Raw genomic sequence first — 12,984 nt, forward strand, 5'->3', positions numbered from 1 at the left:
GAGGGAGGGAGGGAGGGAGGGAGGGAGGGATGACAAAGGAATAGAGAAAACTTGACTCTTTGGACCACGATGGCAGTCACAGGAACACATAGGTACAATACATCATGCTTATAACAATAGGTGCAGTCTTAGGTCACAGCTAGAAATTACCTGCAGGGCCTGCTGGTCAGGCAGGGCCTGGCCTGGCCTTCGGTACATGCTCAGCATCTCCCGCAGCACCCTCACGTGGCTGCGGACTTCCTCTACTGCACTGACTCGCCTGGACACTTTTTCTGACTTTTCTTGTTCCTTTGAGGGAAACCAAATGGACAGAAGTAAGAGGAGTCACCTAGGTAACTCCTAACTAAACACCAGAAAGAGAGAGACAGTGCATGATGGGAGTTCAGGAAGTCACGAACATTTAAGTGAGTGGGGGTGCTCGCCCAGAATTCCTGCAGATGACAACACTGTCTGGGGACCTGGGGACTCTTCAACGGTACATTCAATCTTAATCCTTCTGAAACAGACCCCCAAACCTAACTCTATCAACACCAAAAGCTTAGACCCATGGATAAAAGAAGGTGGGAAGCTCTACAAGGAGCCTCGAATCTAATCACCATCCTGCTGGTCCCATTCAGGATGTTCTTCACACCTTATCCACATCCACACCCACTATCAGCCCTGTCAAATGCCAGATCCAACTGAAGAAATGCCCACCTCCTTGACCAAATTCTTGATCAGCCGGTTTGCAGCCTGAAGGTCCTCAGGGTGGTTGCTCTTGAGAAGTCTTGTCAGAAGCTGAGGAGTGAACAAGAGTGGGTGAAGCTGTAATTCTCCCCAGCTGAGAGGGAGCACAGCAATTAGCTGGACCAGTGAAGACTTAGCAGGACCAATAGCCCCACACTGGGGCCATTATGTATTATGCTGACCAAGCCACACAGTGACACTGGAATGTGGGTGCCGGGTCTATCAGGAAAGATGGCTTGGTTTCTCATGGGGTAAAAGATGGGAGGATTACATCCCCTAAAGGATATCTGGGAATGTAATCTATAATCATCATGGTCTGAAACCACACAAATAGTCATTGATAAGTGACATGCATACATATTATGGTGGATCCGTGCAACAAACCACCTATCACTTAGTATGTTAAAACTAGAAAATTAGTTAAAACAAAGCTAAGAGGGTAGACTGCCATCCTGCTTACAGACCAGAAGGCAAATAGTAATGAGCTGGCTGGTGGGAATGGGGGTAACGGAGGAAGAGAAGGGAGACATTTTCAAATGCCACAACTGAGGAGGGTACTGCTTGCACAGAGTGAGCAGAAGCCAGGGGCGTTGAGAGGTCCTTTGGAGTACAAAGTGGCTCCACAGCAGAGAATTCTCTAACTAAAAAGGCCAAGAGTGGGGCCAGGAGTGTACTTAGGTATAGGGAACTTGACTAGCACACACAGTTCTAGGTTCCATGCCCAGCAATGTAAAAAAATATGCAAACAAATGCTAGGAGTAATGAGGAAGACCTGGCCACATGCTCGAAGATGGGATGGACTTTCACCAAAGTCTTATTTGCCATTTAGTTGCAGACTGAGCAATATGCCTGGCAGAAGGAGTCCCTCCTCAGATGTGGGAAGGCTACCATTCCTGGAAGTTTCAGGGAAAGGACAATGGGCTGGATCGGGCTTATAGGAACTAAAAAGGCTCCACACCAACATGCACCCATTTCCTACCTGCTATTCCTCCCTTCCCAATTCCACATGTATACGGAACCAGGTCCATCAGCCTAGACTCCCCCACCCCAACAGGAATACAGGATGGTGTACCACATGGCATTTACTATGTGGCCCACCACAGGAACATCAGATTCCTGCCACCTCATACCTAAAACCCTGGAAACTCTCCTCCGTCCTGGCTCCCAAACCAGAGGACACATAAGCTACCAAGTCAGGAGGAGATCCTTACCTTTGACTTTTCCTCATCAGCATCGAAGATGCTCTTTGGCCAGGGAGACGGTGGGGGCAAGATTTTATCCATCGGTAGTTTTGGATCTTGCTTTATGATTCCTAAAACACGCAATTCCTGGGTTAAGATGTTGATATGGGAGGAGTCCAGGATAAAATCTACGAATCTCTGATTCCTAACAACTCCATTAAGCAGCAAGTCAGGCATTAGCAGAACTGAGGGCCCCGAGGATGGACCTTGTCCATCACTAGCTCTGGCTCCACCTCCCATTTCCATGGTGACACTTTTTCTTTTAATCATTTATCATGGGAGAGGCAAATGCACTCAGCAGCACACATGTGGAGATCAGAGGACAGTTCGTGGGAGTCAGTTCTCTTTCTACCATGTGGGTATAACTCCTGCACTGACAATAATCCCAAGACACTGGGCAACTTGCAATTTAACAACTCTTCTTGAAGCCACATGTTGAGAACACAAGCCAACAACCACTTAAGCTAGAATCTAAGGAAAGATTGGTGATTACAAGGAACAATGGGAAACAAACCAATAAACACAGCTCAGGCATCATCCCAGCCCTGAGAAGCTGAGGCAGGAGACTCATGGACTCATGAATTGAAGGCCAGCCTGAGCTATGAATGTACTATCTTTTTACACTTATTCTTTAATTTATTTACTGGAAGGAGGGCACACAAGTGGAGATGAGAAAAAACAACTTGGGAGAGTTGCTTCTCTCCTCAACCATGTGTATCCCAGAGATGGGAAACACCTATACCTGCTGAGCCATCTTGCCAGCTCCAGCCTGAGAGCTAAAGGAGATGTCAGGTAACACAGTGCACAGTGAGCCTGAGAGCAGCCTAGGCCACATGAGACACCCCCCCCCCACCGCACCCTGAGCCAACACAACACAATGAGGACAAGAACAATGTGGTCAAACCTTGCTTCTTCAGCATCTGATAGGCATCTCGGATCTTGATGTCTTCTGGAAACCAGACTGTCCAGCTAAAGAGGATTTCAATAACTCTTCCTTTAACCTTCTCTGTAGCCCAGGCTCCTAGGTACTAAAGTAAACAGAAGAGTTAGAGAGCTGAAGGGACTTGGGCTAGCTGGCCAACCCACACCCCCACCTCCCACCCAAGAGATGCTACTGAAGTTCAGAGTGAGCTGTCCAGTGGTTCTCAACCTTCCTAATGCTGTGGCCTTTTAATACAGTTCCTCAGCTTGCAGTGATCCCCAAGCATAACACTGTTTCATCGCTATCTCATACTTGTATTTTTGCTACTGTTATGAATATAAATATCTGACATGTAGATGGTCCCTAGGCAACCCCTGTGTATGGGTAATTGACCCCCAAAGGTGTTGCACCCCACAAGTTGAGAAAAACCACTGGTAAAGTCTCAGTAGCTAAGACGATCTCTTGATTGGCAGAACAGCCTCAAGTTTGAAGCCAGCCTGGGTCAGAACTCAACTCAAGTATAGGGTGCACTAGGTGCCAGTGGCAAGTGAGAGGCATAGCTTAAGACAAATGTCAGGAATAAAGGTGCAACAGACAAGGCAATAAGCGGCCTGAAACTTAACAGTCACACCTGGCTGTCCCTCTGTTATGTCTACTAGAAAACCTGGACCTCATGGTAGTCTCTCACCTCCTGTAGGCTACACCAGCAGATGACGACACTTTCCAGGAAGATCAGAACTGCTAACACTGGAGGGACAGGGGTCAGCTATGAACCTGGCTGCTCTCTCAGACACTGGCAAGGAGACGGCTTTTGGACAAAGGGCCCCTGCTCTGGACAGGTAGGCAGGTTCTGCCGACCTGACTTGCCTCTCATCTGCAGGGTGATAAAAGCTTGAAGGTGGGACACAGGTACAACAGAGTGGGCAGGCCAAATCCAGGCACTCACCTTTGGGGACAATACTTTGATCAGCTCATTCAGGAAGCGGAACTTGGCCACTTCGTTGTGGAACTTCTCCCCGCAGTGGTTCATGCATATCTCCAGCACCTGCAGACAAGGTCCCCATGAGGGCAAGTCAGTACTCCGGGCTAGCCTTGAAGCACAACAGGCTAACCTGGAAGCTTACAGGCCTCAGTTGCTGATTTGTAAATCATAGCTAACTGTCCCTCAAATCCTTTCTCAAGTCCCCTGGCCTTTAGGAGAAAGAAAACCATGCTGAGGGCTCTGGCTCAGCTGGTAGTCTTTGATAGCATGCTTGAGGCCCTCGGTTCCAGTCCCAGCAACATACTAAGTTGGTGTGCACACCTGGAATCCCAGCACTTGGGAAGTAGGCAGCAGGATAAGTTGTTAAAATTTATCCTTACATACATTAGTGAGTTCAAAGCTAGCCTGGGCTATATGAACTCCTATATCAAAAAAACAAACAATGATGGGGCGGGAGATAGCACAGCAGTTACAACTGGCTGCCTTCCAAAGGATCTGAGTTCAAGTCTCAGCACCCACATTTTACTATACAACCATCTGTAACTCCACTTCTAGGAGATCTGTCTCCCTCTTCTGGCTTCACCGTACACACATGTGATATACATACATACATGCATGCAGAAAAAAATTGATATACATAAAATAAATAGTAAAACAAAAACAATTTCCAGCTGTGGTGATGCACACCTTTATTCTCAGCAGATCCAGGTGGATCTCTGAGTTCAAGGACAGCCTGGTTCACCTAGTGAGTTCCAGGCCAGAAGGAGCTACACAGTCAGATCCTGTCTTAAAACAACAGCATCCTCAGTTTAGAAGTGTAATGTCTGGGTCCAGAAGCTCAGTGGCGTGTTTAGATGACTCTCTGGCCCAAGTGTCTCCCCGTCCCCAGCAGTAGAAACCTGGTACACAGTGCCTAAGAACTGCTTGCTTCACCGCCCCTGGCATCCAAAGGCAAACTGGGACTGCATTCTCGAACCGAGACTAGCTTTCTCTTTTCCTTTTTCTTTCTTTCCCTTTTTCGGAGATAGAGTCTCTCTATTATGTCGCCCTAACTGTCCTGAACTTAATATATAGACCAGGCTAACCTCAAACATAAAGATCAGCCTACCTCCCAAAAGCTGAGATTAGAGGCAAAAACCACCATGCCCAGCCCACAGTGATTTTTCAACATATCAAATGAGTCTCTGTTTGTTTCTGAGACAGAGCCTCATTTCAAAGCCATGGCTGACCTAGAACTCTTTATCTAGCTTAGTGTAGTCTCAAGCATACAGCTATCCCTTTGCCTCTGCCTCTAGAATGCTGGATTACACAGGCCTGAACCACCACAATTTTTCCCCAGGCTGATCTCTAACTAGGATCCCCCTGCCTTAACCTCACAAGTGCTAGAATTTCACAGCCAGCTCCCAACTCTCTTTTAAAGATAGTAAGTGGCCTTATTTTCAATTCTAGAAATAGGAAATACCACATTAAAAAGAAGGGAGGGTTCCGGAGTTCATCATTTTATCCCTGAAGCCCAATACAAATTGATACCTGAATCATCAGATTTGCTTTGCAAACCACCGTCTCACCAGGGAAGTCTGTGAGTTCGTTTGTGATTTTCAAATATTAAATCTTAAAAAACTCCCTGAAATTGCTCTCAAAAAAAAAAAAAAAAAAGAAGGGAGGGGTGGATTTCTGAGTTCAAGGCCAGCCTGGTCTACAGAGTGAGTTCTAGGACAGCCAGGGCTACACAGAGAAACCCTGTCTCGAAAAACCAAAAAAATAAAAAAATAAAAATAAAATAAATAAAATAAAAAATAAAAGAAGGGAGGGAAGGGGCTGGAGAGATGGCTCAGTGGTTATGAGGACTGACTGCTCTTCCAGAGTTCAATTCCCAGCAACCACATGGTGACTCACAACCATCTGTAATGAGATCTGATGCCCTCTTCTGGTGTGTCTGAAGACAGCTACAGTGTGCTCACATAAAAATAAATAAATCTTTAAAAGAAGAAGCAGGGGAGTACTAGAGATCTAGATGGCTCAGTGGTTAAGAAGACCTGCTCCTCTTACTGAGGACCCAAGTTCAATTCCCAGTACCCACATGGTGGTTTACAACTTCAGGTCCAGGAGAGCCTGCATCTTCTTGGGCCTCTGTGGGCACCAGGCATGCATGCAGTGCACATGTTTACATGCAGGCAAAACACTCATACACAGAAAAGTAAACCTATTTTTAAAAGTGTTTCCACCAATATATAAATATTCAAAGAATTCATATTAAAATCTAGACTTCTGAGTTCTTTGGGGAATGGAAAAGTTCTAAAAACACTGGACCAAACTCAGGCTTAGCAACAACAAGCAAGGCTTGCCCAGCAGCTGCCCTGTGCAGACAGCGCACAACTGCTCCCCCAGACCCATTTTTATTTGTGTTCTCTCTATTGGTTGTCAGCCCTGATCCAAGTTGGGGAAGCAAATGGAAGTGGGTTCCTCTTTTCCTTCTCCCAAAGCTGGCTCCCTGCTGTCTCAGTAAGTACCTGGGAATTCCCCGAGCCTGTTGTCAATGCCTTGAAAGTAGAACCTGTCTGGTGATCTCAGTGTTCTTTCTGGAGTTGCATATGTGGGCTGAGTGGCCAGCCAAACTCACCGTCAGGGCATAAAGGGCTTCCTTCTCCTGTGGAGACTGGATCTTGTGGGCCAGTAGCCAGGGCGCGTGTGTTGGGCTGAAGAAAAATCAAAACAGACTTGGATTCTGGGTGGGGCGAACAACCTAAGCAGTCTAGTGGCACACACCCATCCCATTGCTTTCCCTCTTCAGAAAGGTGTCCCAAAGCAGCGGAGGGCACACCGGGGAGAGCGCAGGCACAAACCCGTGAGACACAGAGGCCCTCCCATCCTAGCTATCTATAGAACTCAGAGCCAGCTTCTGCCCAGCCGCAGCATGCTTCCCTTGGCCACTCCCAGGACCCCCGGTCAGACAGTCAGAGTAGCACAGACCCCATCTATGCCATGACAACCACTCAGTGAACATTAAAGCAGGAAGAGTGAAAGCCTGACAAACACCTGACTATGTGGTACCATGTAGGCCAACATCAGGTGAATGACTAGTTCTCATTTCCTTTGCAGGGGCTTTGGAAATAAATTCAACAAAACCTTGCTCTAGGGTGGAGACGTGATTCAGTGGCAGAGCGCAGGCTCAACATGCATAAGGCCCTGAGTCTAATGCCCATCCTTGCAATAATAAAACAAAATAAAATAAAAAACCTTGCCCTTCGTTCTTCTACATAAAACAGTGTATTTAAGTCATAGTAAGTAGAGGGCTAGGAGATGGTTCAGCAGTTGAACACTTGGTGTGACTGCAGAGGACCTTGGTTCAGTTCCCAGTACCTACATGGCAGCTCACAACCATCCTCAGAACTCCAGTCCAGGGATCTGACCTCTTTTAGTATTTGTAGGCCCCAGACATGCATACAGTGCATTTACATATATGCAGACAAAATGCTCATACATTTAAATAAATCTTTTTAAATTTTTTAAATCATAGCTAATACGTCCGTGATTTTTGTCACTGGGAAACCTAGTTCCATTTGTATAACAACACAATTTTTTCTTAAAAAAAATCTTAGTTAAAAGAAAAAGTCAGTCATGGCATAGCATGCCTTTAATCCCAACATTCAGGAGGCAGAGGCAGGAGAATCTCTGTGAGTTCAAGACCAGTATGGTCTACATATGGAGCTCTAGGACAGCCAGGACTACATAGAAAGACTGTCTCAAAAAAATAAAAAAGTAAAAAAGCAACATCTAGGGGCTGGTGAGATGGCTCGGTGGTTAAGAGCACTGACTGCCCAGAGGTCCTGAGTTCAATTCCCAGCAACCACATGGTGGCTCAGAACCATCTGTACTGGGATCTGGTGCCCTCTTCTGGTGTGTCTGAAGACAGCTACAGTGTTCCCAAATAAATTTTAAATAAATAAATAAATAAAGCAACAGCTACAAAATGAAATGGTTTTAAATATAATAACAACAATAATAATAAACACCATACCATAGAGGAAAAGAAAAGAGTGAAATGAGTCCCAGCTACAGTCCCTGGAGACAAGTTCAGCCCCCTGCTCTCAAAGTCAAGTATGTCTGTAAAGGAGCTTACCCACTGGGGTCGGTGTTCACCTGCTCACAGAACTTCTGGATGGCTGACCAATCCTGCTCCGCCATGCTTGGGTCTGTGGCTTTGTCTGTCAAGGAATTGACAAAGTTAAGAAAGTATAACAAAAGAAATGTGTGCCTTCTGCATAGGCCATGACATCATACATTAGAAGTCATAGAGGTGGGCAGGCAACTGAAAGGGGCAGGGATGATGCTTATGTTGTTCACCACAGTCAAGTACAGCACGCCAGAAATGTTCTGCCCTTACTGTAGATGCACTGGGTGCATAAATGAGAAAATTAATTGGCAAGTGTACAGCCATTTCTAGAACCCAAGTTGGCCTGTGTGTGCCTTTTTGCCAGTGCCAGGATCACCCACCCTGGCTTTGCCATGTGGTTGGCTTGGGCAGTAGCCACGAGCCACAACATCAAGACAATAGCCTGCTGCAGGAAGACAATGGTTTGGGCTCCTGCATTTCCTACAACCTTCTTGGCTCTGGCTTGTCCACCCTTGTCCTGGCCACAAAAATCTATTCTCACGGGTGAAATTTGATGTCATTATCCTCTCTCCTGGAGGTCTTTTCCTCCTCTCAGGGGCCTTCTCACTCTTCATGCCTCCTCAGGAGGCCAGTGAGACAGCTCAGTGGGTAAAGGTGCTTGCCACCAAGCTCAATGACTTGAGTTGAGCTTAATGGTGGAAGGAAAGAACTGACTCCAAAACCTTCTCCTCTGAGTTTCACTGTACACTGTAGTTACACACACACACACACACACACACACACACACACACACACACACACGCACCCCACTTAAAATATAATTTTAAAACATTTAAAAAATTTTATAGACTTATCAGAATTCCTACTGCAGAAAATTCCTCCCCATCCCGCTGCAGTACCAAGTCTCCGCCCTTTTGACTACAAGGGGCTCCATCCTCAACCTAAAGTCAACTTAGTGCTTCCTACTGTGGTCACATTCACATCACGTGGAAGTCACTTGAGACTCAAAGGGAGTTATCTATGGACTTCATCCTAAACACAAAGAGAACATGACTTTTGTCAGCTTCCTCACCGAAACATCCACACACAGGACCCTGTCTGGCAGGACCCTGTCTGCCAATCGCATCCCAGTTCAAACACCACCCTTTCCTAATGACTTGAGAGCTGGCGTGGAGCTCAGGTATACAGCACCCCGGTACCACAAAAGTAAAATTAAAAGAAAAAAGATTTCCTTCATCTTTTCTCTCCCACCACACAAAATACATGATATCCCTTGAAACGTTCTCCCTTTCTTTTCTGACATGGTCTCACTAATTTGCCTAGGCTGGATCCCAACTCTCAGGCCTCAACTCCAACAGCAGGAGCAGGCTGCCATTTTAACACCATTCCCCTCCAGTCACTGCTTCGTGGTGGTGATCCCTAAGTCTTCCCTAAATAATCACAGCCATCAGTTAACACCCTCAAACTCTCTGACTCAGCTCCAGTTATAAAATAAAGGAATATCCTATTTTCCTCATGGAACTATCATGTGATTTAGGTAGGGTGTGTCTAAAGTGCCAACACAGTAAGTAATCAATAATTATTTAACTCTCAATAGTCTCCACCTTTTCCCATAAAAACCATGCAGATGCCTTATTGTGCCTAAAGTGATTAAGACCCTTGAAGACAGACACTACATCCTTCCTATAGTTCTTAGCAGAGGTATGAAATACAGACATTCCCCGACTAACCATTAAGTGACTTCCCAGTAAGACTGCCCCAATTAACTTTATTTACACTCCAAAATTTGTAAGTTGATGGCTCGTGAGATGGCTCAGCTGGTAAAGGCACCTGCCACCAAGCCTGACAACCCGAGTTTGGTCCCCAGAGCCCACATGTTGGAGGAAGAACTGAGTCCAACACACTCACACATACATATACAAAAGAAGTACAATGCAATAGGAGCTGGTTTACAAGTGTGTACTGCTCTTGCAGAGGACCTGAGTTCAATTCCCAGCACCCATATTGGGTGGTTCACAAGTACCTGAAACTCCAGCTTCACAGGATCCAGTGCCATCTTCTGGCTTCCTGTGATACCAACAGTGACATTCACACAGAGGCATAATTTAAAATTAAAGTGTAATAACTCGTTAAATTATGTCTTGGCACTGAAGGGATGGCTTGGTGGTTAAGAGCCTGTGGTGAATCCAGAGGATCCTGAGTTCAGTTCCCAACACCCATGTTGGGCCACTCCTAACTACCCCTAACTCCAGATCCAGGAGTCTTGGTACCCTCGTTTGGTCTCCTTGAGCATCAGCACTAACTTGTACAAACACACACACACCCAAAACTTAGTAAGAACAATAAATCTTAAAAGAATAAACCAAATTGCCTAGTTATTCTAAGTTGGGACCATCTGTAGCTATTTCAATAAATCATTTAACACAGTGGTTCTCAGACTCAGTGCCTGAATCACCTAAGAGTAATTCCCCATTTAAGTTTCAGCTTCAGAACACAAGGTCAAGGAGGACACCTCAGAGGAATTTAGACCTGGAAGGAAAAACAAAGCCCAGTGTGCAGAATGTAGCCTTCTCCTTCCTCCCTGTCTGCAGGGTACCTGGGGAAGAAGGGAGTCCACTGTGGCAGAGAAAGTTAGAAAGCTACCAAACCCTTAACAAGGGAAGCAGCAAAGCTCCACAAGACCTAAGAGGTTGTGTCTTTAGCTGCTAGATTCTGGGTGAGGATTCATTCAAGGGTTACTATGACCCCAAACTGCTGTCACCTCTATTGTTTCTTTCTCTGGCTGCTAGCTAAGCAGGACACCATGCCAAAGTCCTCGGAAGGACAGACGACAGCAATGTTATCATTTTACCCTTTACAGCTGAGGAGACTCTGTTCCAGGCACAGAAAGAGCAAGAAAACTGTGCAAACAAAAGTTAGGCACCAGGTGAGCCTAGCCCCAAGCCCTGGTGGGAAGGTTTGGATTCTTGACATAGGCAGGGCAGGGTCCCAGGAGAAGTATGACTCCCCCAAGGCAGGAATGAGGTAATTCTCACCTTTACCTGCCCAGGCACCAGAATGTCCCTGCACAGATAAGCACTTAAAGACAGAGTGAATCATCTTCTGCTGTGCAGGGCTGGCCTAACTGGCCAGTCCATGGCTGCCACCAGAGGGTGACAATTTTAGTTCTGATATACCCTGACCTCTGAACACATAATCCCTGACTGTTCGAGCTATTTCGGAGGTCTCAGGCAACCAGAGAAAATGACCCCTAGGGGGCCCGGCAACTGGGTCTGACTGGTGAGAACAGGTGCTGGGATCTGTCTGGCAAAAATCTGAATCAGACAGGAGCTGGGAGGGGGAGCAAAGGGGAACAGCCAGCAAGACCCTCAAAGGACCCCTTCTTCATTTTGTGACTGTCACAGTCCTCAGGGCACTGAGAATGGACACCCGGGATCCTTACTGAGGCTGACCTTAGAAGGGACAAGGAGAGTCCAAAGAAATAACATTGTCACATATTTGCTTTTAAAAAAGGTATTTCTAAGATTTACTGCCATCCTGTTCCTGTTCTGCTCTGGGTCAAAGGTATTAAGACAGCAACAGAAAAGTCCAGCTGTGGAGAGTGACCAGTTGAGAAGCCAAATTATCTCAGCCAGCTGCCAATCAATCACCAGGGTCATCATGAGGGTGCCTGGTCACTAGAGTCAGAGTGTGATTGCAAGAAGGAGCCTGGAGGTTGGACCAGCTGCCCCTCAAGGAGTCCAATTCAATTCTCCAGAAGTGCTGACTTCACAAAGAATCTTTCCCTAGGGCAACAATTGAGGGCCCTACAGCCCATCAATTATCCAATACAGCCTACACGGGAAACCTGCCAGGACCTGCCTGAACGCTATAAGCTGGCCTGCAGGCAAGGAGAGCAAATTTCGAAATCTAAGTAGACTGCAATCCAGAGCTCCAGGGGTGGAATACAAGTAGGACAGGAAGGAAGACAACAGGTCCAGGTGGAAGCAAGAATGAGGAGAGCCACTTAACGCTTCATTTTACTAAACCAGAGTTCGAATCCACAGTTACCAAGGTAATCATATGCCTTGAAAAACAGCACAATACTGGCAACATCTGAAGACTCCACACACACCTCTACAGGGAGGCAGCTAACTGGATTACACTACACTTACGCTAGCGCTCAACGTTCTTCTTTAGCAAGACAGGGGCAATGCTATATGCAGTCACATGAAACAATGATAAACACACTAGCGGGCATGGCGTTAATAATTTCAATCCTAGCTCTCAGAAGGCTGAAGCAAGAGGATTGCCACAAGTTCAAGACCACCTTGAGTTAAATACCAGGCCAGACCAAGCTGCATAGCAAGACCATGTCAAAACCAAAAACCAAACAAACCAACCAACCCTGGGCAAGAGAAACGGTTGGGTGTATAAAGGCCCTTACCTCCAGTTCCCCAGGACCTACACTGTAGAGGGACCTGTATGTATACAAATAAAAAAACATAATAATAAGAATTTTTTTTCTTGAGACAAAGTTTCTCTGTGTAGCCCTGGCTGTCCTGGAACTCATTCTGTAGACCAGGCTGGCCTCAAACTCAGAGATCTCCCTGCTTCTGCCTACTGAGTGCTGGGATGAAAGGCATGCAACCACTAAACTTTTGGGGGGGCATTGCAACTGTCCTTTGTATGTTATGGTAACAGCTTCTTCATGCTTCTTTGGGGAATTATCCCTTCTCCAACCAAAGTCTAAAGTTCAGGTAGGCCTCATCACTGCCCTCTTCCACCCCACTGGTCTGGTCATCTTCCTATGACATCCTCTTGGTCATCCAGATCTCAAGATCACAATCTAAGCCATCAGATCCATATAGACAGAACAGTAACCTTTGAAAATCATGGTGAATGTAGCAGGGAGCAGAGCCCTGAGCAAATGCAAGAAACAAAACCTCAGTGGCAGCATGGAACAGTATGGGGTCAGGCCCAGTCCTACTCTGAGCCTCTATCCCTCTTTCCCCTCTCG

General features: G+C 46.3%; 1 protein-coding gene across 3 annotated transcripts in view; it reads right to left on the reverse strand.

Moving 5' to 3' along the window:
* Gga2 (golgi associated, gamma adaptin ear containing, ARF binding protein 2) overlaps positions 1–12,984 on the reverse strand; it is a 31,215-nt gene that overhangs the window by 14,062 nt on the left and 4,169 nt on the right. For 2 of the 3 annotated variants that reach the window (XM_028764162.1, XM_028764163.1), the window contains exons 2-8: positions 7,992–8,076; positions 6,492–6,567; positions 3,836–3,934; positions 2,872–2,995; positions 1,938–2,038; positions 697–777; positions 151–288 (exon numbers count right to left, since the gene is read on the reverse strand). In XM_028764162.1, coding sequence (XP_028619995.1) covers positions 151–288; positions 697–777; positions 1,938–2,038; positions 2,872–2,995; positions 3,836–3,934; positions 6,492–6,567; positions 7,992–8,076 — 704 coding nt within the window. Of the gene's footprint in view, positions 1–150; positions 289–696; positions 778–1,937; positions 2,039–2,871; positions 2,996–3,835; positions 3,935–6,491; positions 6,568–7,991; positions 8,077–12,411; positions 12,431–12,984 lie in introns of those variants that run through there. The other variant, XM_028764164.1, reaches the window with a different exon arrangement.

Source organism: Grammomys surdaster, unplaced genomic scaffold, assembly GCF_004785775.1.
Source record: "Grammomys surdaster isolate TR1022 unplaced genomic scaffold, NIH_TR_1.0 142, whole genome shotgun sequence".
In the NCBI taxonomy this organism is placed as follows: domain Eukaryota; kingdom Metazoa; phylum Chordata; class Mammalia; order Rodentia; family Muridae; genus Grammomys; species Grammomys surdaster.